At 39.2% G+C, this 27930-nt stretch overlaps 1 protein-coding gene across 1 annotated transcript; it reads left to right on the top strand.

Moving 5' to 3' along the window:
* Positions 1 to 672: 672 nt before the first annotated feature.
* On the top strand, positions 673 to 27850 carry olah (oleoyl-ACP hydrolase). The gene is made up of 7 exons (XM_059972234.1): positions 673 to 730; positions 5229 to 5360; positions 16172 to 16310; positions 21782 to 21881; positions 25167 to 25336; positions 26208 to 26290; positions 26929 to 27850. The coding sequence occupies exons 2-7, from the start codon at positions 5231 to 5233 to the stop codon at positions 27069 to 27071; spliced, it is 765 nt and encodes a 254-aa protein (XP_059828217.1). The 5' UTR covers positions 673 to 730; positions 5229 to 5230; the 3' UTR covers positions 27072 to 27850.
* Positions 27851 to 27930: the final 80 nt, after the last annotated feature.

Below are 27930 nucleotides of genomic sequence, written 5' to 3' on the forward strand. Positions count from 1 at the left end.
TTCCCGTTTTGCATATGCCTTTCTAAAGTTTGTTCTATTTTGTTTTACACTGGTCATTTGCGATTTTAGGTCCTGTCCCTGGCTCCACAGCAAAACACATTCTTCTCACATCCCACGTGCAACAATTTGGAAAACCTTCAGCTTGGCAGTACTTCCTACGAGGGCATTCTTGGACACTTAAACCCAGAATGAAAGCAAGTCACCCTTGATCCCGAAGGGCAAACACAAAGAAATCTGCAGATACTGGAAATTCAAGCAACACACACAAAATGCTGGTGGAACACAGCAGGCCAGTCAGCATCTATAGAGAGAAGCAATGTCGACGTTTCGGGCCGAGGCCTTTCGTCAGGACTTAGTATCTCTTAGTATCTTTCCTTTCAGTTAGTCCTGACGAAGAGTCTCGGCTCGAAACGTCGACAGTGCTTCTCCATATAGATGCTGACTGGCCTCTTGATCCCGAAGGACTGGTTTAAAAAAAACTGCAAGCTTTGATGATAGGGAAAACATTGAAGATGCCAATTGGTTCATACCGTTCAAAACATCTAAATAAAGAGGATAATTTCTGTTTGTTTTCTTAAAAAATGTATTTCCCTCTAATTATTCAGCCCCCCGGTTACAATGCTACCAAATTGGCCTATCCGTTGTCTTCGTGACGCGCATGCGCCTCAGCTTCCGTGTTGTACAGAGGGAGCTGCAAGACGAGCTAAATCCAGCAAGGCAACCACTTTAGGTCAGTTACCCTTAACTTAACCTCGTACTCGATTCAGTTTTAAAGTCCGATTATTGGATTGTTTTCTGGTTAGGATGTTCTATGTTACAATGAAAAGTTCAAGTCTGCACTGTGGTAAACTCTCATTCTGGTGTAATTTTTTTAATTCGGTGTGTGGAATAAATGCTGTTGACAAGGGTGTTTATTAGAATTGTCTCAAATGTTAATTGGTCTATTTAAAATAAAAGTACAGTGGATGCTGGAAAATGGAAATAAAAACAGAATGTACAGGAAAAGAAACAAAGACCTGCCGAAGTGTTTCGGCCTGAAACATCGGCTGTATTTTCCCCCATAGATTCTTCCCGGCTTGCTGAGTTCCTCCAGCATTTTGTGTGTGTTGCACAGAAATAATTGAGAGCACCCTGACTGGCTGCATCACTGCCTGGTATGGGAACTGTACCTGCCTTAACCGTAGGATTCTGCAGAGAGTGGTGTGGACAGCCCAGTGCATCTGTAGTTGTGAACTTCCCTTGATTCAGGACATTTACAAAGACAGGTGTGAAAAAAGGGACTGAAGGATCACCGGGGACCCGAGCCACCCCAACCACGGTTTACTCCAGCTACTACGATCCGGGAAACGGTACCGCAGTGTAAAAGCCGGGACCGACAGGCTGTGGGCCAGCTTTTCACCAGGCCATCAGACTGATTAACTCACGCTGATTTGAGTGCATTTCTATATTACATTGACTGATCTATTTATTACTAATTACAATGATTGCACATTTAGACGCAGATGTAACGTAAAGATTTTCACTCCTCACTTATGTGAAGGAGGTAAGAAATAAAGTCCATTCAGTTCAATCATTTAGTGGAGTAATTAGCTGAGAGCGAGACTTAACGTTTCAAAGTTCAAAGTAAATTTTTGTTGCCGTATACTACCTTGGGAAACATTTCCTTGTGGGCATTAAACCAAAAACACAAGTACAATAAAAAAAAGAATAATCAATGAAAAATAGGACTGACAATCAATGTGCAAAAGACAACGAAATGTGCAAATCCAAAAAGAAAAATAAATAAATAAACAATAAATATCAAGAACATGAGATGAAGAGACGTTGAAAGTGAATCCATAGGTTGTGGAATGCTGGAAACTGCATTGAGTAAAACGGTTCAGAATCGTCTTTCTGCTTGTTTCTTGCCAACTTTCAGTCACAAAAAATATCGCTGTTTCTTGAACACCAACACACAGAACTGATGCTATTTTAAAACTGTTCTCAATAAGCACAGTGTAATATCTAATGGCCACACAAGTGCTTGCATTTGACACTAGGTAGAAACTGGCCAGCAATCATCCCTGGCCCAATGATTTGGCACAGTGTCCCAAATAAACAAAGGCAATCCTGGCTATTTTTATTTATTAGTTTTTGTCCTTTAATTGTTTTCCCACATAAGTGGCAGCCCCGATTAACTGATGGCCCAAATTACTGTAATCCATTGTATTTATGATTGCATAAGTACAACTTCAGTGTTGTATTTAAGTTTGCTGACTACACTGTCATTGGCCGAATCAGAGATGGTGACAAATTGGCATATGGGAAGGGGATTTAAAATCTAGTTGAGTGGTGTCACAACAACTTTGTCTCAACATCAGCAAAACCAAAGAACTGATTATCAAGTACAGGAGGAAGAATCTGGAGTTCCATTAGCCAATTGTCATTAGGGGATTGGAGGTGGAGAATGTCGATAGCTTCAAATTCCTTAATATTGGCATTATCAGATGAAATATCCCAGGACAAGCATGTAAGTGCCACCACAAGAAAGGCATGCCACTGCCTCTATGTTCTTTTTAGTTTACGTAGAATCAGCACGACACCAAAAACTTTGACAAACTTGTATAGCTGCACAGTGGAGAATATCCTAACTCAATGCATCACAGCCTGGTATGGAAACACCAATACCCAAGATTGGAAAGGATGACAGAAAGTGGTGGATGCTGCCCAGTCCATCACAAAGTAAAGCCCTCCCCAACGTTTAGTGCATTTACATGGAGCGCTGTCACAGGAAAAGAGCAGCCATCATCAAATGCACCCATCGTGTTTTCTTCTTTCTGTTACCATTAGGCAGGTGTACTGATGAAGTATTGAGGACATGAGTCCTGATGAAGGGTCTCAGTCCAAATCGTTGACTGTCTATTCATTTCCATACTTGTTACCTGACCCACTAAGTTCCTCCAGCATTTTTTCTGCATGTAACCCTGGATTTCCAGCTTCTGCAGAATCTCTTGTGTTTACCATGCTCTCAATTTTTTGTAATATATTTGTCCAGTTTGTGTTTTTTATACATTGTTTATTTGTCAGTCTTTGTTTTGTAAATTCTATTGTATACCTTCATTTCTCCCGTAAACACCGACAAGAAAATTAATTTCTAGGTAGTATATGGTTACATATAAATATTTGAAAAAAACTTTCTTTGAACTTCTAAAAAATTTCATCCTGCTCTTGCATTCACATGGTCCTTTTTTCATTTTTTAAATTTCTCTATCTTCATCTTGGTCTAGAATAGATGGATGACTCCACAGTCATCTTAAATCTTTTATCACTCAAAGTAACAAATTAATTCTGTTTCCCCAGTTCCTCTGTGCCATGTATCTTCATCGATAACAAGACTTTTGATACAATTGCTTTTGTTCTTCCTGAACCATAGCTCTCATTTTACCATGATAGGCACCAGACTGCATTGCATCACTTTCCTACATCACTGTTTTCAGCCCTTAAATTCTCTGATAAAACAAGGATAGTGCTGGAACAAGGAGAGCAGTGATAGAGATGGCAGAGCAGACCAGAGAATAGCGTAGGGTACAATCACATTAGAGTGCTGAAAGGATAAGGGAGCAATAGATTGACAGGTAGTGAAATAGTGCTCTACATTTTCCACCCCACCAGCTTTTGCTTTCAATGGATTATCCATTGTATTTTCCACTGATTTCAGTAATATTTCACTACCTGTCTATCTATTACTCCCTTGTCCTTTCAGCACTCTAATGTGATTGTACCCTATGCTATTCTCTGGTCTGCTCTGCCATCTCTATCACTGCTCTCCTTGTTCCAGCACTTTTCCATGAACCACAGAAAATTTAGTACTTGTTCTTTTAGCTCTTTCCACTCTCCAGGGACCCAAACAAATGAAAAAATATTTCTTCCACTGTTGTGGTGTACTAGACTCAGTACACTGATGTGGGGTACTGTGATCCCCTTTATGTTGAGAAACCAAATGCAGAGGGATGGTCCCTTGTGGAGCCCCTGCACTCAATGCACAAGAGTGATCCAGAGCTTCCTGTTGCCTTCCACTATTAATTCTCCATCCTGCACCAACTCTGAACAATGGCCTGCTGACTGATTAATAAAGCTCAAGGCAAGCTTGAGGAACAGCACCTCATCTGTCTGAGCAGCCTTGCAGACTCTATTCAATGCTTACAGATGATGCACTTTAGTGGTATGTTCGTTATCTGTAATGTCAACTCCTTTTCTCTCTCCACTAATGCTGCTTACTATAGCTTTTCCTTGTCTGTAGCTGTCCTTACCTGTCTAACGTGTGGCAGTGTCAGCAGATTCCAAACAGGACTCTTCAGCCACTTCAGAACACAGAGAGCTGCAGTAGAGACAACTCATTCTTGACCTGAGAGATAGCATAGGAAGTTTGCAAGGGAGATGGCAGATGGATGAACTGTGCAGAAACCTGAGAAAGTTTCTTGAGCATTCACCTATTGACATGTGAATATTTAAATGATGAATCTGAATTCCGTAGGAATTAGATCAGAGAATTTAAAATTTTATTATGGAAAACATATCAAATAATCTACCAAGTGAGATATTTGAAGATTGCCTATTAAATGTGTTAAATTTACATGTTTACATAACTTGATACTTGCGTCAAACACTTATTTTTGCGAACAGAACTAAAGTGTCATTCGGATGCCGAAATGTTACAGGCTACGTTGATTATTTGAAAATCAGATGTTTAAAGAGCAGCTTATCAGAGTCAGATTCATTTATTTATCACATGTACATTGTAGAATATGATGAAGTAGGTCGTTTAGCCGAAAGATTCCAATGCATATCGTGTGTAATTAATTAGTTTGAATTCTGGTTTCCTTTCACTTTGTATGTCCTTCTGACATAGCAAAATGCTGTTAACAATGGATAGCCAATTAACTTTATTTGAAGGTGCTAGCCCTGGAAAGAATGTAAACAATGATAGAAAACTAACATTATTTGCTACGATGTCCGAATATTTTTCCCTTCAGTTTATGATTGCATCAGGATAATGCTCCCCATTGCCTTTCTTTTCCTCAACATTTACATCAGCTGTCGCTTTTGAATTTTTGGAATCTGGGTTGGATTTTGTATATCAAATGTAGAATTAATTTTATTGCACAAAATATCTGAACATCATATGTAAATCTGCATGGTTATGTTATGTGAGATGATCTTTATTTGAAAGCTTGTGCATTATATTACAGAAATGGATAAACTAGTGAACTGTATGTATAGAAAACCTGAAGCTCTCTTCAGACTTATCTGCTTTCCCTGGGCTGGAGGTGGATCGATATCTTATGCTCAGTGGGGAAAACACTTCAATAATTCTATTGAAGGTAAAACTGTGTGAATTGTTAGAAATATTTATACAGAAAAATATGCAAAATAATGCTTAATACTGTATGACATGTCATAGTCTTGCATGTGATTTATCATGTTCAAAACCTTTTTTTTTATCCAGTCTCTGTCTTTTCCTTGTTAAATTCTTATTCCTTAGGTATATTGTGGATTTCTCCATATACCAATGCTACAAATATTCTCCTGTGTTAAACGTATACAAGTGAAATGAAAAGCTGTGACACTTAGTTGTAGCCCTACCTCATTGTCTGGTCACCTTGTTGATTCAAGAGAGAGATTGCTAATTCATGATGCATTTAATTTCCCCCAGTTTATGAATGTTTTCTAATTCTCTGGATTGTGTTCTAATTTAGAACATGTGTTAACAATTTTACCAACCACGGGGAGAAAAGACATAGGAGCAGAATAGGCCTTTGGCCATCGAGTCTGCCGCACCATTTCATCATGGCTGATCTATTTTTCCTCTCAGCCCCTTCTCCTGCCTTCTCCCCATGTCATTCCATGCCCTGATGAAGCAAGAGTCTATCAACCTCTGCCTTAAATATACATACAGACTTGGCCTTCACAGTTGCCTGTGACAACAAATTCCACAGATTCACAGCTCTCTGGCTAAAGAAATTACTCTTCATCTCCTTTTTAAAAGGATGTCCCTCTATTCTGAGGCTGTGTTCTTAGTATCTCTCAACATAGGAAACATCCTCTCCACATCCACTCCATCAAGGCCTTTCACCATTCAATAGGTTTCAATGAGGTCACCTCTTATTCTTCGAAATTCCAGTGAATACAGACCCAGAGCCATCAAGTGCTCTTCACATGACAATCTGTTCAAATCTGTATCATTTTCGTGAACCTCCTTTGAACCTTCTCCAGTTTTAGCACACCCTTTCTAAGATAAGGGGCCCAAAACTACTCGGGATACTCCCAAGTGAGACCTCAGCAGTACTTTATAAAGTCTTAACATTAGATCCTTACTTTTATATTCTAGTCCTCTTGAAATGAATGCTAACATTGCATTTGCCTTCCTCACCACAGACTCATCCTGCAAATTAACCTTTAGAAAATCCTGCACAAGGGCTCCCAAGTCCCCTTGTGCCTGAGATTTTTGTATTTTCTCTCCATTTAGAAAATAGTCAACTCTTTCAACATTTCTTCTACCAAAGTGCATGACTGTACACTTCCCGACACTGTATTCTATCTGCCACTTCTTTGTCCATTCTTCTAATCTTCGAATTCTTCTATTCTAATCTAACATTCCTCTGTAGCCTACTTCCTCAAAATTACCAGCCCCTATCTTTATATCATTTGCAACAAAGCCAGCAATTCCATAAACCAAATTATTAACATATGACATAAAAAGAATCAGTCCCAACATAGACACCTGTGGAGCACTACTTGTCATTGGCAGACAACCAGAAAAGGCTCCCTTTATTCCCACTCTTTGCCTCCTGCCAGTCTGTCACTGCTTTATCCATCTAGAATCTTTCTTGTAATACCATGGGCTTGTGGCTTATTAAGCAGCCTCATGTGGCACCTTCTCAAAGGCCTACTGAAAATTTAAGTACACAACTTCAACTGATTCTCCTTTGTGCATCCTGCTTGTTATTTCTCCAAAGAATTCCAACAGATTTGTCAGGCAAGATTTTCCCTTGAGGAAATCATGCTGACTTTGGCCTGTTTTATCATGTGCCACCTAGTACCCCAAAACCACATCCTTAACAATTGACTCCAACATCTTCCCAACCACTGAGGCCAGAGTAACTGGCCTATAGTTTCCTTTCCTCTGCCCCCTCCCTTCTTGAAGAGTGGAGTGATGTTTGCAATTTTCCAGTCTTCCAGAATCTAGTGATTATTGAAAGATATTTACAAATGCATTCACAATCTCTTCAGCCACATCTTTCAGAACCCTGGCATGTACACCATCTGGTCCAGGTGACTAATCTACCTTCAGACTTTTCAGCTTCCCAAGAGCTTCACCCTAGTAATGGTAACTTCACACACCTGCTGTGCAGGTTGACTGTGGGTTAAGAAGACATGTGGTGTGTTGGCCTTCATCAACCATGGGACTGAGTTTAAGAACGGAGAGTTAATGTTACAGCTATATAGGACCCTAATCAGATCCTATTTGGAGTACTGTGCTCAGTTCTGGTTACCTCACTACAAGAAGGATGTGGGAACTATAGAAAGGGTGAAGAGGAGATTTACAAAGATGTTGCCTGGATTGGGGAGCATGCTTTATGAGAATAGGTTGGGTGAACTCGGCCTTTTCTCCTTGGAGCAATGGAGAATGAGAGGTGACCTGATAGAGGTGTATAAGATGATGAGAGGCATTGGTCGTGCGGATATTCAGCGGCTTTTTCCCAGGGCTGAAATGGCTAACACAAGAGGGCACAGTTTTAAGGTGTTTGGAAGTAGGTACAGAGGAGATGTCAGGGGTAGGTTTATTACCCAGAGAGTGGTGAGTGCGTGGAATGGGCTACCAGCAGCATTGGTAGAGGCGAATACAATAGGATCTTTTAAGAGACTCCAGGACAGGTACATGGAGCTCAGAAAAATAGAGGACTATGGGTAACCCTAGGTAATTTCAGCATAACATTGTGGGCTGAAGGGCCTGTATTGCGCGTAGGTTTTCTATGTTTCTGTGTTTCACTTCATGACCCCTGACCCCTGGAAGCTACCATACTAGTGTCTTCGACAGTGAAGACTGATGAAAGATACTAATTCCTTTCATCTGCCATTTCACTACCTGCCATTACTGCCTCTCCAGCACTGTATTCCAGTGTTCCGATATCCATTCTCATGTCTTTTTCACACCTTTTGTATCAGAAGAAGCTTCTGGTATCCTCTTTAATATTATTGGCTAGCTTACTTTCATATTCCAGCTTTACCTTCTAAATGACTTCTTAGTTGCCTTCTGTTGGTATTTCAATACTTCCCACTCATTTTTGCTCTATTACATGGCCTCTCATTGGCTTTTAATGTTGGCTTTGACTTCTCTTTTTAGCCACAGTTATATCACCCTACTTTTAGAATACTTCTTCCTCTTTGGGATGTATTTATCCTGTACCTTCTGAATTGCTTCCAGAAATTTTAGCAATTACTGTTCTGTCATCATCCCTGCCAGTGTTCTTCTCCAATCAATTTTGGTCAGCTCTTCTCTCATGCCTCTGTAATTCCCTTTACTCCTCTGTAATACTGATACATCTGACTTTATCTTCTCCTTCTCAAAATTCAGGGTGAATTCAATTATATTATGATCAGTCACTTCTAAGGGTTCTTACAAACATAGAAGAGAGAACATGGAACATTGGGAACTGTGTGTCCAGAGACCTGAGCCTTTCTGGTGCTGATTCTCTGGGTGCAGAGCTCAGAAAAAGTGGCGCAACAGACTTTAAAAATCATAAACAGCTAGGTGCCATATTGGAAAGACAGAGGGGGTAGAAAAAGCAATTGTTCAATATAGGAAAAGAAATTTACAAAATATTTCCCATTCTTATAATGATCCACAAAATCTAAATTCAGAGCCAAGGATTTGAAATTAAATATTGAAGAAAAGTATAGCTTCCATACAAAACTATCTTGCATTAAGAATGCAAAACTTAGTTGTTAGATAGGCTTATTTTCATCCTGCAGCAGTAAGGCAAATTCCATTAGATATCCTTTAAAGATGTCAGTACAAAACATGCAACGCTTAACCTTTAAAGAAAGGATTTTTAAAATTTCAATACAGTTTACATAAGAACATAGGAAATAGGAGCAGGAGTAGGTCATCTGGCCCGTCAAGCCTGCTCAGCCAATCAATAAGATCATGGCTGATCTGGCCATGGACTCATCTCACCTACCTGCCTTTTCCTCATAACCCTTACTTCCCCTACAATGCTCAAATCTCTCCAACCTTGTCTTAAATATATTTACTGAGGTAGCCTCCGCTGCTTCATAGGGAAGAGAATTCCACAGATTCACCACTGTCTGGGAAAAGCAGTTCCTCCCCATCTCCATCCTAAATCTACTCCCCCAAATCTTGAGGCTATGTCCCCTAGTTCTAGTCTCACCTACCAATGGAAACAACTTTTCTGCCTCTATCTTATCTGTCCCTTTCATAATTTTGTATTTTTCTATGAGACCTCCTCTCATTCTTCAGAATTCCAGCGAGTACAGTCCCATGCAACTCAATCTCTCCTCATAGTCTAACCCCCTCATCTCTGGAATCAACCTGGTGAACCTCCTCTACACTGTTTCGAAAGCCAGTATATTCTTCTTCAAGTAAGAAGAGGGATCTTGGGGTCCGAGTGAGGATCAGAAGGATCTTGGGGTCCGAGTGAGGATCAGAGGGATCTTGGGGTCTGAGTGAGGATCAGAGGGATCTTGGGGTCAGAATGAGGATCAGAGGGATCTTGGGGTCCGAGTGAGGATCAGAGGGATCTTGGGGTCAGAATGAGGATCAGAGGGATCTTGGGGTCCGAGTGAGGATCAGAGGGATGTTGGGGTCCGAGTGAGGATCAGAGGGATGTTGGGGTCCGAGTGAGGATCAGAGGGATGTTGGGGTCCGAGTGAGGATCAGAGGGATGTTGGGGTCCGAGTGAGGATCAGAGGGATGTTGGGGTCCGAGTGAGGATCAGAGGGATCTTGGGGTCCGAGTGAGGATCAGAGGGATCTTGGGGTCCGAGTGAGGATCAGAGGGATCTTGGGGTCCAAGCGAGGATCAGAGGGATGTTGGGGTCCGAGTGAGGATCAGAGGGATGTTGGGGTCCAAGCGAGGATCAGAGGGATGTTGGGGTCCGAGTGAGGATCAGAGGGATCTTGGGGTCAGAATGAGGATCAGAGGGATCTTGGGGTCTGAGTGAGAATCAGAGGGATCTTGGGGTCAGAATGAGGATCAGAGGGATGTTGGGGTCCGAGTGAGGATCAGAGGGATGTTGGGGTCCGAGTGAGGATCAGAGGGATCTTGGGGTCCGAGTGAGGATCAGAGGGATCTTGGGGTCAGAATGAGGATCAGAGGGATCTTGGGGTCTGAGTGAGGATCAGAGGAGCAATCCTGTGTATTTAGGACAGTGTAAAGTCACAGTTGCTACACCATAGGGTCTGTAATTACCCTTTTAGTCTGTTAGTCCTGTTAGTACTCTGATACCACTTTATACATTTTAATGTTATTAGGCTATTTGGATAGCTAAGGCAGATTTAGTAGGTGGTCTAGTAACAGAGGACGATCGATCCAAATTAGGATCTAACCAACAATTGAAGTCACCACCCAGTATAAGGGAGTATGAGTTTAAGTCCGGTAGTGAGGAAAAAAAAGTTCAAAAAAATTAACATAATCAAAGTTGGGGGCATACAGGTTTGCTAGTATAACTTTAGTATTATATAGTTTACCAGAAACAATAATAAAATGGCCATTTGTATCAGATATCTTATTATGTTCAAAAGGAATATTTGTGTTAATAAGGATGGAGACACCCCCCCCCCCCAGCTTTAGCGGCAAAGGATGAATGAAAATGCTGACCCGCCCACTTTGACAAAAGCCAGGAGTTATCAGAACAACGAATATGATTTCTTGAAGGAAAGCAATGTCAGCTTTGAGTTGTTTAATATGTGAGAATACCTTCCTTCTTTTAACAGGATGATTCAATCCCTTTACATTCCAGCTCACAAATTTAAGTGTACTAGCCATTATCAATTGTTAATGCATAAAAGGCAGCAGGCATATAAAAAGTCAAGCAGTACAATAACAGTCTGTGAGCAGATATGTAAACATAGATTCGTAGAATCAAAACATAAACATGTCCTGAGTAACAAGGGAAAGCAATAGAAACAGTGAGTGATGTTAGAACTGGAAAACCCACCCCAGCCTCGCAACCCAAAAGTAGGCGGCTACCAAAAAAAGCAGCTAGCTCTACCAAAAAAATTAACCCAAGTATGACTTCCAGTTCTGTGTCGTTAACAACAGTTTCGTATAAATACTATAGCAAATGGTAACTAGTTTATGCACTAGAAAACATAATTACAAATAAGAACAACTTCTGCAGAAGTATAAAACTTAATACAAAGAAAATCAAAGGAAAACCAAAACTAACCTGCCCGCGAAAAATTATAGAAGATTAAAAGAAGAGAAAAAAAAGGGAGGGAGAAAAGGGGGAAATTCTAGGTTCGAGGAGAGTACATATCAACCATTTACAGAAAAAAAAGGCAGCAAAACTTAAACTGTAAATCAACCAACAGGGAGGCCTTCAATAAAAACTCCAAACCTCCAAAACAAGTTAGAGTCAATTGTAGAACTCAATAGATAAAGTTATACAAGAATAAAATAGATTACACAAGTACAATCTAAACGTCCACAGGGAAACATTAAGCACAGAATATCAATTTAGAAAAAACGCATCAAGTCCAGGGAGAGATTGTCTACAGCCCTTGGAGTTTCAATAGATAATGTCTGAGTTATTCAAGTAAAGTCTGAGTCCGGAAAAAATAATTTCACTGCGAGAGGTACTTATCCACCATTTTAGGAGGTCCGACCAGTTTCCGAAGAAGACGGGATGGCCTGAAGACTTCCAACAAATGCCTCAGTCTCCTTCACTGACTCAAACCACTTATATTCTCCAGTAGCAAGCGTAATTCAAAGATCGGCTGGATTACGAAGGGAGGGTCTAAGTCCACGCTCAAAAAGCACTTTCATTACACCTTTAAACTCAGCACGCATCTTCAGAACCTGGGGGGCATAATCCTCCACAAAACGAATGACTGAATTTTGAAAAGCAAAAGTACCTCTACGGTATGCCTCCATAATCAAACGGTTTTTCACCTGGTATTGATGAAAGCACAAAATTACCGGTCGTGGGCGGGAACCCAGAATTGCACGGGGAACGTAGACCCTGTGTGCCCTTTCAAGCTCAGGTGGATTCGGAAGAGATTCTTTCCCAAAAATCTCACAGAGAAAATTGGAAAAAAACTTAATGAGGGAACCCCATTCGGTGGCCTCTGGCAAACCAAGAATTCGTAGATTGCAACGTCTGCTCCTGTTTTCAAGATCCACCATTTTGGAAAAAAGTTTACTATTCTTCTCCTCTAGGCTGGAACAGAGGGTCTCGAGGTATTCGACACGGCATTTTAAATCTTCAGAGGTCGAGTCGATGCGAGATAAATATTCAGCATGTTCGTCCACTCTAGCGTTGATCCGATCCAATTTGGCATCCAGCTGGTTGAAAGAGGTTCTAAATTCCTTTAGAATATCTTCTCGATGTTGTTCCAGGGCAGCGAGAATCTCAGTTGGCAGAACTGTAGCTTCCTTTTTCCCGGATTTAGAGCTTTTGGTAGACATTATAAGATAGATGTGTTCGCAGGCAGGTAAAAGAGACCTAATAAAATTCCTAACTAAGGTTTAAGAATGGAGACATATAGTGCAAAGATAGGGAGAATGACGGAGCAAAAGTTCGAAGCGGCTAAGCAATCGCCATCTTACTGGAAGTCCCCCATTAGGCTATTTGAACGTAAAGTATTGAAGCTGTACTCATATTTGTCTTTAATCAATAATCCATAGACAAATACTTTTGGACTTGGGGCATTTGCTAGCATTAATAATCTTGAATTTGTGCAAACTTTTATCTACCCTTAGCACAGGAGGAAACTTAAGACAATTGTAGTTTACCAATTCCATTCCTATGTGGAATCCATTTTTAAATATAACTACAAAAGCAAAATATTGCAGTTGCTGGAAACTTGAAATTCAAACGGCTGTTAATAATCTGGTCAATCCAAGGCCACTGCCAATCTTAAATAAGAAACTTAAAGGAGCTTTATTAATAAACATTGGAGTTTACGATATCAGGATGACAAGATAACCAAATCTGTTGCAACATGTTCAGCTGTCCAAATTTGATTGAAAGGGGTTACAACAGGAATGACCACGGAGCAGCAATGGCTCTGATTTCTGAGAGCAAGTTGGAAGGATAAGCGCAAAGAAGTACAGTGTTCCAAAGGCAGTGTGATGCAGCTGTGGCTGGCAAGGGAAGTCAAAGCAAACATGAAAGCCAATAAGAGGGCATATAATAGAGCAAAACATAGTGGGAGGTTAAAGGTTTGGGAAACTTTCAAAAACCAACAGAAGGCAAGTAAAGGGCCATAAAGAGAGGGAAAGATGAAATGTGAAGGCAAGCTAGCCAATGATATCGAAGAGGATACCAAAATGTAGGAGATGCTTGGGAACTTGGAGGCACATGATAAAATAGGCCAAAGTCAGTATAGTTTCTTAAGGGGAAATCTTGCCTGGCAAATCCGTTAGAATTGTTTAAGGGGGAAAAACCAGCAGGATAGAAAGAAGAGAATTGGTGAATGTCGTGTACTTGGATTTCAGAAAGCCTTTACAAGGTGTAGAACATGAAGCTGCTTAACAAGATAAGAGCCCATAGTATTACAGGAAAGAAACTAGCATGGATAGAGCATTAGCTGATTGGCAGGAGACAAAGAGTGAGAATTAAGGGTGACTTTTCTGACTGGCTGCCTATGACCAGCGGTGTTTCACAAGGTTTGGTGCTGGGATTGGGACTACTTTTTGTGATGAAATGTGAAGTTAAGTTACCAAATGATATCAAAGAGGATACAAAAGGTTTTTTCAGAGATATAAGTAGTAAAAGAGAGGTGAGAGTGGATATCAGACCACTGGAAAATGACACATAGAAGTAGAAATGGAGGTCAAGGAAATGGCAGGCAAACTGAGTAAGTATTTTGTGTCAATCTTCACTGTGGAAGACACTAGCAGTATGCCAGAAGTTTGAACATATCAGGGGTTTGAAGTGAGTGTAGATGCTATTAGTAGAGAGAAGTTGCTTGGGAAACTGAAAGATCTGAAGTAGATAAGTCACCTGGACCTAAGGGACTATACCTCAGGGTTCTGAAAGAGGTAGCTGAAGCCATTAGTAATGATCTTTCAAGAATCAATAGATTCTGGTATTGTTCTGGAACTCTTGAAAATTACAATTATCACTCCACGCTTCAAAATGGGAGGGAGGCCAAAGAAAGGAAATCATAGGCCAGTTAGCCTCACCTTAGTGGTTGGAAAGTTGTTGAAGTCGACTGTTAAGAAAGAAGCTTCAGGGTACTTGGAGGCATGTGGTAAAATAGGCCAAAGTGAGCATGTTTTCCTTCAGTAAAAATCTTGACTGATGAATCTATTTTAATTCTTTGGGGAAATAACAAGTAGGATAGACAATGCAGAATCTATGGATGCAGTGTACTTGGATTTTCAGAAGGACTTTGACAAGGTACTGCATATGAGGCTGCTTAGCAAGGTAAGAGCCTATGCATGCCATTACAGGAAAGATACTAGCATGTATAGAGCATTGAGTGATTAGCAGGGGACAAAGAGTGGGAATAAATGGTGCCTTTTCTGTTTTGCTGCCACTGACTGTGGTGTTCCACAGGGTTCGGTGTTGGTACCACTACTTTTTATGTTCTACATCAGTGATTTGGATGACAGAATTGATGCCTTTGTGGTCAAATTTTTGGATGATACGAAGATAGGTGGAGGGGCCAGGTAGTGTTGAGGAAGAAGGGAGGCTGCAGAAGGACTTGGACAGTTTGGGAGAATGGGCAAAGAAGCGGCAAATGTAATACAGTGTCACAAAGTATATGGCCATGCACCTTTGGTAGAAGGAATAAAACCCTGGACGGTTTTCTAAACAGGCAGAAAATTTAAAAATCCAAGGTGCAAAGGGACTTGAAAGTCTTCATGCAGAATTCCCTAAAGGTTAATTTGCAGGGTGAGCCAGTGGTGATGAAGGCAAATGAAATACTGTATTAGCATTCATTTTGAAAGTTTTAAAATCAAAGATGTAATGTTGAGACTTTATAAGGCACGTGAGACCTCACTTGGAGCATCGTGAACAGTTTTGGGTCTCTTATCTAAGAAAGGGTGTACTGACATTGGAGAGGGTTCAGAGGAGGTTAATGAGAATGATTCGGGGGATGAAAGGGTTATCATATGAGGTGTGATTGATGGCTCTGGGCCTTTACTCGCTGGGATTTAGAAAAAATGATGGGGAATCTCATTGAATCCTGTTGAATGTTAAAAGGCCTAAGTTGAGTGTATATGGAGAGGATGCTTCCTGTGATGGGGGAATCTAGGACCAGGGTGTATAGCCTTAGAATAAAGGGTGTCCATTTAAAAAAAAGATAAGGAAGAATTTCTTTTGCCAGGTGGGATGAATCTGGAATTTGTTGCCACAGTTGGCTGTGGAGGCCAGGTCATTGGGTGTATTTAAGGCGGAGATGGATAGGTTCTTGCTTAGTGAAGGTGTGAAAAGTTATGGGAAATGGATCCGCCATGATGGAATGGTGGAGTAGATTCAGTAGGCTGAAATGACCCGTTTCTGCTCCTATGTCATGGTCTAACATGACAAAAAATATTGTTTTCATGGTAAGTGATAGTTTTTTAAAAATGCTGGATGTCTTAAATAAGGTAGAAAATGCTGTAAACTCTTCGCAGACCAGGTAGCATTTGTGGTAAAAGAAATACTTGGTTTTTCGGACCCTGTAGGGTCTAATGGAAGGATCTTTCATGTGATTGTGTAACATCACAACAGTGACTGAAAATTTGGCCTGAGACTTTCTGCCATTATATCCTTCTCCAATTCAGTCGCTGAGGTAGCAAGACTATCAGTGTTGGAGCATACCACTATGTCCCTGTTTCAGCTCTGCCACTACCCCATCAATATAAAATGTACAGACTTTATTGTAAATTGGATTTCCCTTCATAGTATAATAGTTCAGAACTTAATGTGCGGAATAATGCTTTAAATTTCAGTTTATTCTATACGTCTTCCTGGAAGAGAGACTCGTTCTAAGGAACCTTTTATGCAGGACTTCCAGCATCTCATTGATGAAATTGCCACCATCTTACTGCCTAGTCTTAAAGAGAAACCCTTTGCATTTTTTGGTCACAGGTATGAAAAATAATACATCAATTTAACATGCTTGGCTATAAATAAGAAGGCTATTTCCATCAAAAATAGTTTCTTGTTAAGTGGATTATAAAGCTATTTTAAAATGTTAATGTGTATCAATTAGACTTCACTCATTGCAATATCAGCTTTAGTAATTGATAAATGCAATTGGTATTGTTTAACTTCAATGCCATTTCTTATTTAACAGGTGATGAAATATCAGCTTTAGAAGTTAGTTTCTTCCAGCTTATTTACACTAACATGGCAGTTTTAGAACAAAAGTAATTCAAAGGAAGTGATTATAGGTATCAAGTAGGAAGTTGGGGAAAAGAACATGATTGCAGGTAGATGAGGTTAAAAAGAGAGAAAAAGAAATGGAGAGGTGGAAAGAGGAAACTGGGGAAAATGCAAAGTAGTTAAGAAAGATGGGTGGAGGTGTCCAAAACAATTTATGCTAGTGTGATTATTTCTTAAAGCTAGCTTTGTGTTGTAGAAAGGGAATTTTCTCAATGGATTGGCTGTACAATGAGGGTGGTATAATGCAAATTACAATTATCTGAAGGCAATGGCTAGAAATCTGAAACAAAAACAGACTGCTGGAAATTCTCGGCAGGTCAGACAACAAATCAATTTCTGAAGCAAACGCGTTCAACATGCTGAAAGTGACATCAAATTACTCAGCTGGTTTTTGTTTCAAGAAGACAGTTGTGCTAGAAGGAATTGGTGGTGAGGAACCAAGTAGGAGGATGATAGGAAAATTAATTTGGTGGGAAATGGATGAGGGAGGTAGGGTGCAAGGGGAAGGAGAGAGAGAGAGAAGCAGGTTGATGACTGTTGATCAAAACCAGTCAGTTCTGATACAAGCTGGGAAGTCTGGTTATTTGGAAACTGCTTAACTAGCTGTTAAGTCTTGAAGACTGTAATATGCTAAGCAGTAAGATGAGATGCTGGTCCTTGATCTTGTATTGGATTTCATTAGAAGAATAAAGGAAGCCAAAGAAGAGAGGAAAGATGTAAGAGTGAGGGGGAGCATTAAAATGACGAACAGTCTAAGTTTAGAATCACTCTGCAGACTGAGTGGAGATACTGTGCATAGTGACCGCACATGTACATCTGGATTCTCCCTTGTAGGGAAACCAAGTTGTGAACATTGACTACAGAACACTAAACTGGAAGAATCCAAATGAACCACTGCTTCACTTGAAAGTAGTATTTAGATTCCTCAGTAGCAGGAAGAGGTGAGGTAAAAGGGCAGAGATTCCACTTCCTACCATTGCATGGGAAGAAGAGTGGATGTTGCTGGTGATGGAAGTGTGGTCCAGGGAGAAGAATGGAGAGATCACTTTAAAACTTCCTGCAAGAAAAAGAAGAAGTGAGAAGGGACTGAATAGGACTGTCAAGCAGATAAGATTCTCTGACACAAAGCAATAGAAACTCTATTGTAGCATTGGCCAACATTAATCGGTGGAGGTAAACATAAACACTTTTTAATGGTTTTATCACATGAAACCTAATAGTGGTTTTCAGTGCATTTTGAAAAAGAAACTTACATTATTTTATGAACACTTGAATATAGAGCCCTTTTCTTCCACATATCATTGTAGAAAACAATTACCTGTACATCATTTGACCTGGCAAAAGGCATTAGCAATCTGGATGATCCATTATGGAAGTGGATGCTAATGAGGCAAGTGCTACAGGTTATTAGGATGGTAGATGGTACGTTGGCTTTTATTGCAAGAGGACTTGAGTACACAGGTTATTACAATTATAAAAGACCTTGTTGAGACCCCTGCTGGAGCTTTGTACACTTTGCTGAGGAAGGATATACATGTCATCCAGAGAGTACAACAAAGATTCACCAGGTTTGTTCCTGGTTGGTGGATCTGTGATCTGTTATAAGAGGAGATACTAAATCAGCTGGGCCTATATTTAGATTTCAGAACAATGAGATTCCACCCTCTGAGTGAGGAAGTTTCCCCTCATGTTTCCCTTAAATATTTAACCTTTCACCCTTATCTTCTATGATATATTCAGGTGCTTTTGTTTAGTCCATTAATTTGTGGTCCTAGTAGTGATTGGTATGGCCAAAACATTCAGAGCTAATTGAATTTTAAGCAACACATTGCAACTTTAGAAATACAAATTAATTTCCCAAATATTATTTCTACAAGTATTATTCCCCCTTTACTCAGTTGCCTCTAGATATATTATTGTATAGCACAGCATTTGCATTTACTTGAAGCAGATAGAAAATTGCCTGACTTAACCCTGCCTGGATTAAGTATGAAAATTCCAATCTGGATTGAAAAGGCTGAATAGTCCTATTAAACAGAAGTCACCTGTAACTCGGTTCATCACAGCTATGCATATAACAATACATGTCAACTTTGACTGTGTAACTTGCTGACACCGGTGCTTAATTCTGCCAGGATGGCTTTGCTCTCGACATCATTATTGCCTTGTTCCATACATGGACGAAAGAAACAAATTCCAGAGCTATCCTTGATGTCAAGTCTGAGTTTCAGCCATGAAAAGTAGTTGTTGTTCTTGCAGCTCCGTCATCTCAGTTTTTCCTAAGATATTGCTACAGAAATTCCGCATGCAGTGTCCTGAGTCCATACATGTTCTGTTGCTTCAGCATGATGTTAGAAATACTTATGATTCTACTATGTTCAATTCTGTTTTCAGCCTTGCAGGTGATGAAGCTGCCTGTGTCTGTATGTAGTATACTCTGGACAATGGTTCGGTTTTAAACTAGTGAGTAAAATTCATGCTACCCAGGTGAAGGACAACAACAATTTTAGCGAGAAAGACATTTAAGAGACTCTTAGCCACAGATGGTAGAAAAATGGACTGCTTTGAGGGCAGAAAGTTGATTGATCTTAGGATAAAAGGTTGCAAAACATTGTGGGCCAAAGGGTATTGTGCTGCAGTTTTCTTCTAAATGTGTGTGGAAAGATCAATATCTCACGGGTTTACTTGAAAATGACCCACAATTTTTTTTTAAATTACCATTTTCTTAGTTGTCTTGTTAAACTGTAGTCAATCTGTTTGATCAGAAAATGCTAACTTATAATAGTTGGAGGAAGAGTAAACAAAATGTAGGATGTCCAGTAAATGCTTACATTACCAAATAAAAGTAACTATGCCAATGAAGGAAATATTTCACTCAAGGAAATATGAGTAAAAAGTTATCAGGCCCTTGAGGCCTCTTTTGTGCCATTTTGCCATATAACCATATAACAATCACAGCACAGAAACAGGCCATCTCGGCCCTCCTAGTCCGTGCCGAACTCTTAATCTCACCTAGTCCCACCTACCCGCACTCAGCCCATAACCCTCCACTCCTTATCTGTCTATATACCTATCCAATTTTACCTTAAATGACACAACTGAACTGTCTACTTCTTCTACAGGAAGTTCATTCCACACAGCTATCACTCTGAGTAAAGAAGTACCCCCTCGTGTTTCCCTTAAACTTCTGCCCCCTAACTCTCAAATCATGTCCTCTCGTTTGAATCTCCCCTACTCTCAATGGAAACAGCCTATTCACATCAACTCTATCTATCCCTCTCAAAATTTTAAATACCTCGATCAAATCCCCCCTCAACCTTCTACGCTCCAATGAATAGAGACCTAACTTGTTCAACCTTTCTCTGTAACTTAAGTGCTGAAACCCAGGTAACATCCTAGTAAATCGTCTCTGCACTCTCTCTAATTTATTGATATCTTTCCTATAATTCGGTGACCAGAACTGCACACAATATTCCAAATTTGGCCTTACCAATGCCTTGTACAATTTTAACATTACATCCCAACTTCTGTACTCAATGCTTTGATATATAAAGGCCAGCATTCCAAAAGCCTTCTTCACCACCCTATCTACATGAGACTCCACCTTCAGGGAACTATGCATTGTTATTCCTAGATCTCTCTGTTCCTCTGCATTCCTCAATGCTCTATCATTTACCCTGTATGTTCTATTTGAATTATTCCTGCCAAAATGTAGAACCTCACAGTTCTCAGCATTAAACTCCATCTGCCAATGTTCAGCCCATTCTTCTAACTGGCATAAATCTCCCTGCAAGCTTTGAAAACCCACCTCATTATCCACAACACCTCCTACCTCAGTATCATCGGCATACTTACTAATCCAATTTACCACCCCATCATCCGGATCATTTATGTATATTACAAACAACATTGGGCCCAAAACAGATCCCTGAGGCACCCCGCTAGTCACCGGCCTCCATCCCAATAAACAATTATCCACCACTACTCTCTGGCATCTCCCATCTAGCCACTGTTGAATCCATTTTATTACTCCAGCATTAATACCTAACGACTGAACCTTCTTAACTAACCTTCCATGTGGAACTTTGTCAAAGGCTTTGCTGAAGTCCATATAGACTACATCCACTGCCTTACCCTCGTCAACATTCCTCGTAACTTCTTCAAAAAATTCAATAAGGTTTGTCAAACATGACCTTCCACGCACAAATCCATGCTGGCTACTCCTAATCAGATTCTGTCTATCCAGATAATTATTAATACTATCTTTCTATTAATCAATTTATCAACTTTCTATATATCTACTTTCACTCTAAATACTTCTAATAATCTATGTTCCATCACACTGAAATGCAGAGGTTCACCATCCTCTGCAAAAGTAAATTTCTATGTACCTCAGCTTTAAATGACCTTTTACCATGTAGTTATGTCCCCTACTGATGAAAGCATCCCAATAACTGGCCTATCAAGCCCCTTTAGGTACTTACATTTGACTAAAGTCATCACTTATTCTTCTGAACCTGAAGAAATATAGGCCCAGATTATTTAGTCTCTTTTGGTAGAGCAGCTCTCTTATCCCAGGAAATTAGTCTGGTAAATCTCTTTGTACTGCCTGCAATGTAACTATATCTTTTGGTTTGCATCAGGGGACTGAAATGGTATGCTGTATTCCAGGTGAGACATCGTAAATACCATGCATAAATGCAACAAATCTTCTTATCCAGGTGACTCAAAACATCAACCATCCCCTTGCTTCCATAGATGCTGCTTGACACACTGAGTTCCTCCCACATTTTGTACATGTTACTCTGGAATTCCTCCAGCAGTTTACTTTTACACTAGATTCTAGCAAATGAGTTTCTCTTGGGTCAGCAACAAAACCTCCCAATTTTTAAATTCTGTTCCCTTTGCATTGAAAGGCAAAATGCTGTTTGCCTTTTCAGTCCCTTGACTCATGCACTAAAACATCTAAATCTCTTGTAGTTCATCACTTCCACTTTTTCTTAATTTAGATAATCTGCCGTTTTGATTTATTAAAGTGCATAAACTCGCTTAACACTCCGTTTGCCGGCCAATCAATGAATACTGAGGACATAGTAGTATTTCATTGTGTATATACTTGATTTAAAATCTAGGCCAAAACACAAATGGCTTAAACCATGTATTTTCCTCAACAGTTTAGGGGCATACCTGAGTTTTGCTACAGCAGAGTACATTAAACGAAAGCACAGTTTGGAGCCTGTCCATCTGTTTGTATCTGGTGCTTCAGCACCACATGTAAGTAAAAACAATTTCAACCTTTAACCTCTTTTTGGCAGTATACATGCTGTTTATTACATAAATTACGAGTTGGGTGGAAAAGCAATTTGATCTGCAGACTTTTTTTTGTATCTTGGAATAGATCTTGTATAACTTTCTATAAATCTAACTGCAAGGGGAAAGAAACCAGGTAAGAAGGTTGAGGGAGGGAAAGGAGTGCAAGCCTCCAGGTGATGGGTAAGACCAGGTGAAGGGGAAGGTGGGTGGGAAGGGGCGGGTGAAGTAAGAAACTGGGAAGAGATGAGTGGAGGAGGTAAAAGGCTGATGAGGAAGGAATCTAATAGGAGAGGAAGAAAGTGAACAGGAAGGGAACAAGAGCAACATGGTGGGCAGGTGAGAAGAGAAAGGATGAGAGGGTAACCAGAATAGTAAATGAACAAAGAGAGGAGCGGGGACAGGTAGTAATTACAAACTTAGTGAAATTTCAATGCTTACCATTTGAAGTGGAAGGTCCAACTTCTGTTATCACTGTAGAAGGATCTGCAGTGAAAGTGATGCTTAAGTTTATCTGCTAAGTAACAGATAAGTGGGTATTATAAATGTGCCATCAATCTGATGACAAACCCATCAGTTCTCTGAGATCCAAGCTTCTATCTCTGACATTTCTCAACATATTCAATGTGTTAGTGGGTTGCTTCAATTTGATTCACTAACATGGCGAATTTAGAGAAACAGGAGTGCTGTAGTTTGAAGCACAGATTGTCAAAGATAAAAGTAGGTTTGCAGTAAAGGTGCATCTGAGCTAGACCTCATCTGTGGGGAAATTCCCTGCATGAGTGTGCATTTACACCTTTGTGAAATGCAACTTGGACATCTGGCTGCACATATTGCCTCCTGGCTGAATAAACTATCTTCACAGTTTTTATCTGTATATGAGTTAGAAGGCTGTGCATTTAGAGCACAAAATCTAGTCTGATGTTTTGGTGGAATAAAGAGGCAGACAGACATAGATGATTTCTTTCACAGGATACTTTAAAACAAGATTACACTTGATTCTTGGGCAGATATTTGGGAACAAAAATGAACTGTCATGGTAATTATTTATGTGGTCCTTATCACACACAAATCAGGTATTATAGACATTATACATTATTAAAGTAGCTTTGAAGTGCTTAGTACATTCTGAGCTCATGGATGGCCCTAATATTAAAGTAAGTTCCTTTTTTGAGTCATCAAATTTGCCAGTAAGCTTGGTATATTAGGAATAGTAATACTTTACAGGTAATAGAGCTCCTGAACTGACTTGCAGCCAGCAAATTGGATCTCTTTCATTTCCACATGTGTTTGCTCCTTCTGGTTGTATATATGATGCATCTGTCATTCCATCAGTTCATTATCTGCCAGTTGTGTTTAAAGGTATTATTGGGTCAGCTGATACCAGGTTTCTTCATAGAGCTAATTTCTCCTTATTAAAGCCACTGTGAACTGTTACATCATGCATACCCAAGAACCAGAAGGAAAGACAACACACAAGCTGATGGAACTCAGTGGGTCAGACAGCATCTGCAGAGGAAAATGGGTAGTGGACATTTTGGTTTGATACCCTTCAACTGGACTGTCTACGTGAAGGGTCGTGACCCCAAACTTTGACTGTCCATTTCCCTCCATATATGCTGACTGACCTACTGAGTTCCAAAAACTTTTAGTCTGTTGCTCCAGCTTCCAGTATATGCAGTCTTTTGTACGCCTGGAGGAAACAAGAGTTTTGGAATCCTTTTTTTAAAAAAAAAATTCAAAATTAAAGTTTTATATCTTGACAATGAGTAAAGATTGGGCATAAAGAAAAAGATGACACTACTTTGAGAGACCTCTGGTTGGTCGTTCACATACTCTTGTGATTTTTCTCCAATTTCTCCTTTTAATATGGCAATGGTTGGCGCTTCATGTACCCCATCTGTTGGCCACTTCTATATAGCCTGGCAGTTCCTGAAGGAACAATGTGATGTTGAAATCAGCTGTTCACAAGATAATGTGCATGACAGATTACAGCCATCTTAATTGATTGCCTACTAACATATTGGTTTATTATTGTCAAACGCACAAGGGTACAGTGAAACAGCCACAGAGGAAGAGCCATGCAGGTGAACAATAAGGTGCAAAATCCTAAACGAGGCAGATTGTGAGGCCAAGAATCCATTTTATCATCCTAGGGAATCATACAGTATTATAAATAACAGTGGGGTAAAATCTTCAGCCCCACAGAATAGGGAAGGAGAGAGAATGTCTTAGGTGGGTGGGGTATTGGATTACACTGGCTGTTTTACTGAGGCAGTGAGAAAGATAAACAGAGTCCATGTTGGGTGGCTGGTTTCTGGGAAGTGCTGAGCCACGTCTACGACTCTTTGTGGTTTCTTGCGGCCATGGGCAGAACAGTTGAGTGGACAGCATGCTTTCTGCTTATTGTACCATATTTCATGAACAATTACAATTGCAATAGTAGCTGTGAAAAATAATCCTGTAAACCAAGCATGCATGACCAATGCAGGGCAGCTTAATTTCTTTGGCACTATAATGATGTTGCAGGTTAATGTTCTTAAACTATGAGAGCATATTTAGCTTACCAACCTTGCAGAGATTAGCAACTGCTTTATGTTTCTGTCTCTTTCTATTTTCTGCAGACCAAAAGATTTTGGTTGTGACAATTAAGTTTGGTCTAGACTCTGTATACTTGCTTTATATTACCTTAATGAAAAATGCTCATCATGTCATTGGTAAACTGAGAAGAGCACAAACAAACAGATATGAAGATTTTGTTTTATCAGTTCCTTCAAACTTTTCAGTTAGTATGTGAATGTTAAGATTACATGTGAGATGGAAATATATATTTAGAAGTTGAGTGTTAATTTTGCCTTGCATGTGAACCAAGTAATTAGGGGATTATTACAAATCAATTCAGTAGTTATCTTTGGAAGCAAGCTTGATTGAATGAATGTCTCACTGGTGGTGGAAAAGTCTTAATTTATGTGCATTTATGTAACATCTCAATCATGATGTTTGTGATAACACAAATGAACAAAACTGTTTTTAATTTCACATGTTATTTACACAGAATGACTGATAAGTTCATTTGGTGATTAAAGGTGACACTGTAACACTGATCCCTCATCTTAATGACAATTAGAAATGCAAAATATACAAATAGGTTTGCAGTGATTTGTCTGGCTTTATTGGGATTTTTTAAAAATAAAAGTTATCTGTTTAAGATGACACTGAATAATTATTTTACCTTTCACAATAATTTAGTCTGCAGCTCGATCCTTTGGCCAGAAAAAGTATGAGCTCCCAGATGATGAATTCTTGAAATGGATGACATCCATCGGTGGTACCCCGTCTGAAATTCTTACAAATAAAGACATTCTGCAACTGTTTGTTCCAGTTTTAAAAGCAGATCTTAGACTTTTGGACTTAATTAGGTAAAACTACATAAAATATAGTGTGATCAGGAAAACAAAATAAATATATCTTTTACAACATGATTTATATATATAAGATATAATAGCAATTTTTTTTACTATGGTTGTATGGCTCTTGTTAGTTATGTAAATTGTCTTGTGTACAAGAATGAATATAGTTGGATGTACAGTTCATTGGCACTCTTCAAACAGTCAAAATTTAAAACCACAGAATATGAGTCTTTAAAGTTGTTGACCACTGTCATTGTTCCCATACATCTAAGGAAAGATTCATTGTTAACATATATATACAATTGTCGATTTATAAAACTGCTGAATTGACTCATTTATAACAAAAGCATTTGTCACAAAAACAGTTTCTTTTTTGCAAAACAATGGGATTATTGCAGTGTACAAAAAGCTATTGTGGTCCTTTACACAAACAGTAGAAAACAAGACTCAACTGGTTTTCTTATCAAATTCTCCATTTGCTTTTAAAATTTCAGGTCTTGGCCTCTAACTTATTTTTGTCTGTAGATCTACGTGAGGAGACAATTTATCCTCTGGACTACAGAGATGAAGGCTTATGTCTGATTTCCATTTGGCCTGTTCTTAAAGTTAATTTTATCCTCAAAGAAAGACTGAGTTGAGACTGATCATTATTTTGAAGAAGAACTCAATAGCTGACTAGAGCAAATTATCCGACTGCACTTTCTGGATAACCTCCATGATTCCATTGCTTGGTGCCTTTACCATATTAGGTATAAAGAAGAAGTAAAAATAGAGTGAATAACTTTCTGTTTAAGAGCAAAATAAAACATGGACAGCTTACCACAAAATGCATGTTATTGTGTATTGTGTTGATGAATTTTGAATGATGTTTCTGTTGCAGATATGAAAAACCACAGATGAAACCTTTCTTCTGTTCTATCAGCAGCTTTGATGGAAAAGAGGATGTACCACATGACCTTGAGGGTGAGAATGATTTTTGCCAGTGTTCCAGGATAGGCATAAATTAACAATCACATAATAGTTTTTTGTTTGCTTCTCAGATCAAGATGGGCTGTTTTATCCAGTGTTGGTCAAATAAGATAGTCCCCACCTACCCACCATTGAAGGGCAGATTAAGTGAACTGCACCTACATCCATACCATTTATCCAACACCACTGACTGCCAGTCTGACCACTGACCATTGACTGCCAGTCTGCTTATTTCAATTTGTAAATGAATTTATATACTTTTAGAACTCAATCACTTTCTGGGGAGTTAGTAATAAAGGCCTCCATTTTTTGTGGAAGGATGAGAGGATATAAATGAGAGTGAAGAACAATTAGGCATCAAGTCCACCATGGTTAAAAATGGAGGGGAAGGGTCTGAATTATGTTTGAAATTTTTAATGTTTCCCATCCAACCCAAATCTACTCCCAAGAGATTAAAGGGACAGTTTAAGGATCAAACATGCAGAGGTTATACTAAGTAAATCTGTACCTGTCTTCCAGAGAAATATTTAGGAAAGTGGTTAAAAAAACTTGGTAATTAAGTATATTTTGTGATTGCAATTAAGCCTTAATTTGCAGAGGATTATAATTATATTTTGTTTAAACCCCCACAGCATGGAAAGACTTAACAACTGGAGAATTTACCATCATAAAGCTTTCTGGAGGCCATTTTTACCTCAAGGAGCCAGATAATGAAAAGTTTTTAATAGACTACATCACAAAACATTTAGAAACTGCAGAGGTGGACTACCTTTAGAAGTGTTTCAGTTTGGGTGTTCTAACCTCACAATCACCACATTGTCCAAGAGTGGTCAGCTTTTAATTAGAACTTCAATGTCTCATTAATGCCATGATTTTTCTTAATATTTTTTAAAGAATCTGAAATACCACAATTCAAATAATTAGAAGGCATTGTGAAATATGAAACTTATTAATTGTTAAACTGACCATGTTTTAACCAAGTGCCATGTTTTTAAAATTGTAAATAGTCTGTATATCTAAACACAAACATCATAAAATAATTGCAGTTCAGTCATTATTAATTTATGTTGTATAGTAAAAGGAGTAACAAAGATTTAGTGTTTCCACATGGATCCTGTTCCATGGGTGTCAAATTAGGCTGGCGTAGTAAGATGTGAATTTAAATTACTGGCAAAAAAAATCCCTCCTTTGCTCTTTCACCACAAACAACATTCAAGTTGTAAGCAGGGCAAAATTTTCAATATGGTAGGAATGTTCCCTAATATACTATTATGGGGTTTTTTGGAAACATAAAGCTAAAGACAAATTTCATATTACAATTTACAAGATATGTTTGGTAGAAACTGCCAGATTTGCATTCTGCCTTCAAATTGTGCCCTTCAGAAATTTCAGGGCTGACCTGTTTACTCATTCCATCACTGCAACCTTTTGTAACATCTTTGTTCATGCTTGCAACAAAAATTAAACATTTTCATTTAAAATGTAATATATTTATAAGCTACTCCCACTGCTGGTTTACAACGAAAATAAAGATTCACAATTCAAGATTCAAAATTGTATTATGTCATTTCCAGTACACAAGTGTAAAGGAGAACTAAATAATTGTCACTCCAGATCGGATGCTGCGCAAAAGA

Source organism: Hypanus sabinus, chromosome 6, assembly GCF_030144855.1.
Source record: "Hypanus sabinus isolate sHypSab1 chromosome 6, sHypSab1.hap1, whole genome shotgun sequence".
In the NCBI taxonomy this organism is placed as follows: Eukaryota; Metazoa; Chordata; class Chondrichthyes; order Myliobatiformes; family Dasyatidae; genus Hypanus; species Hypanus sabinus.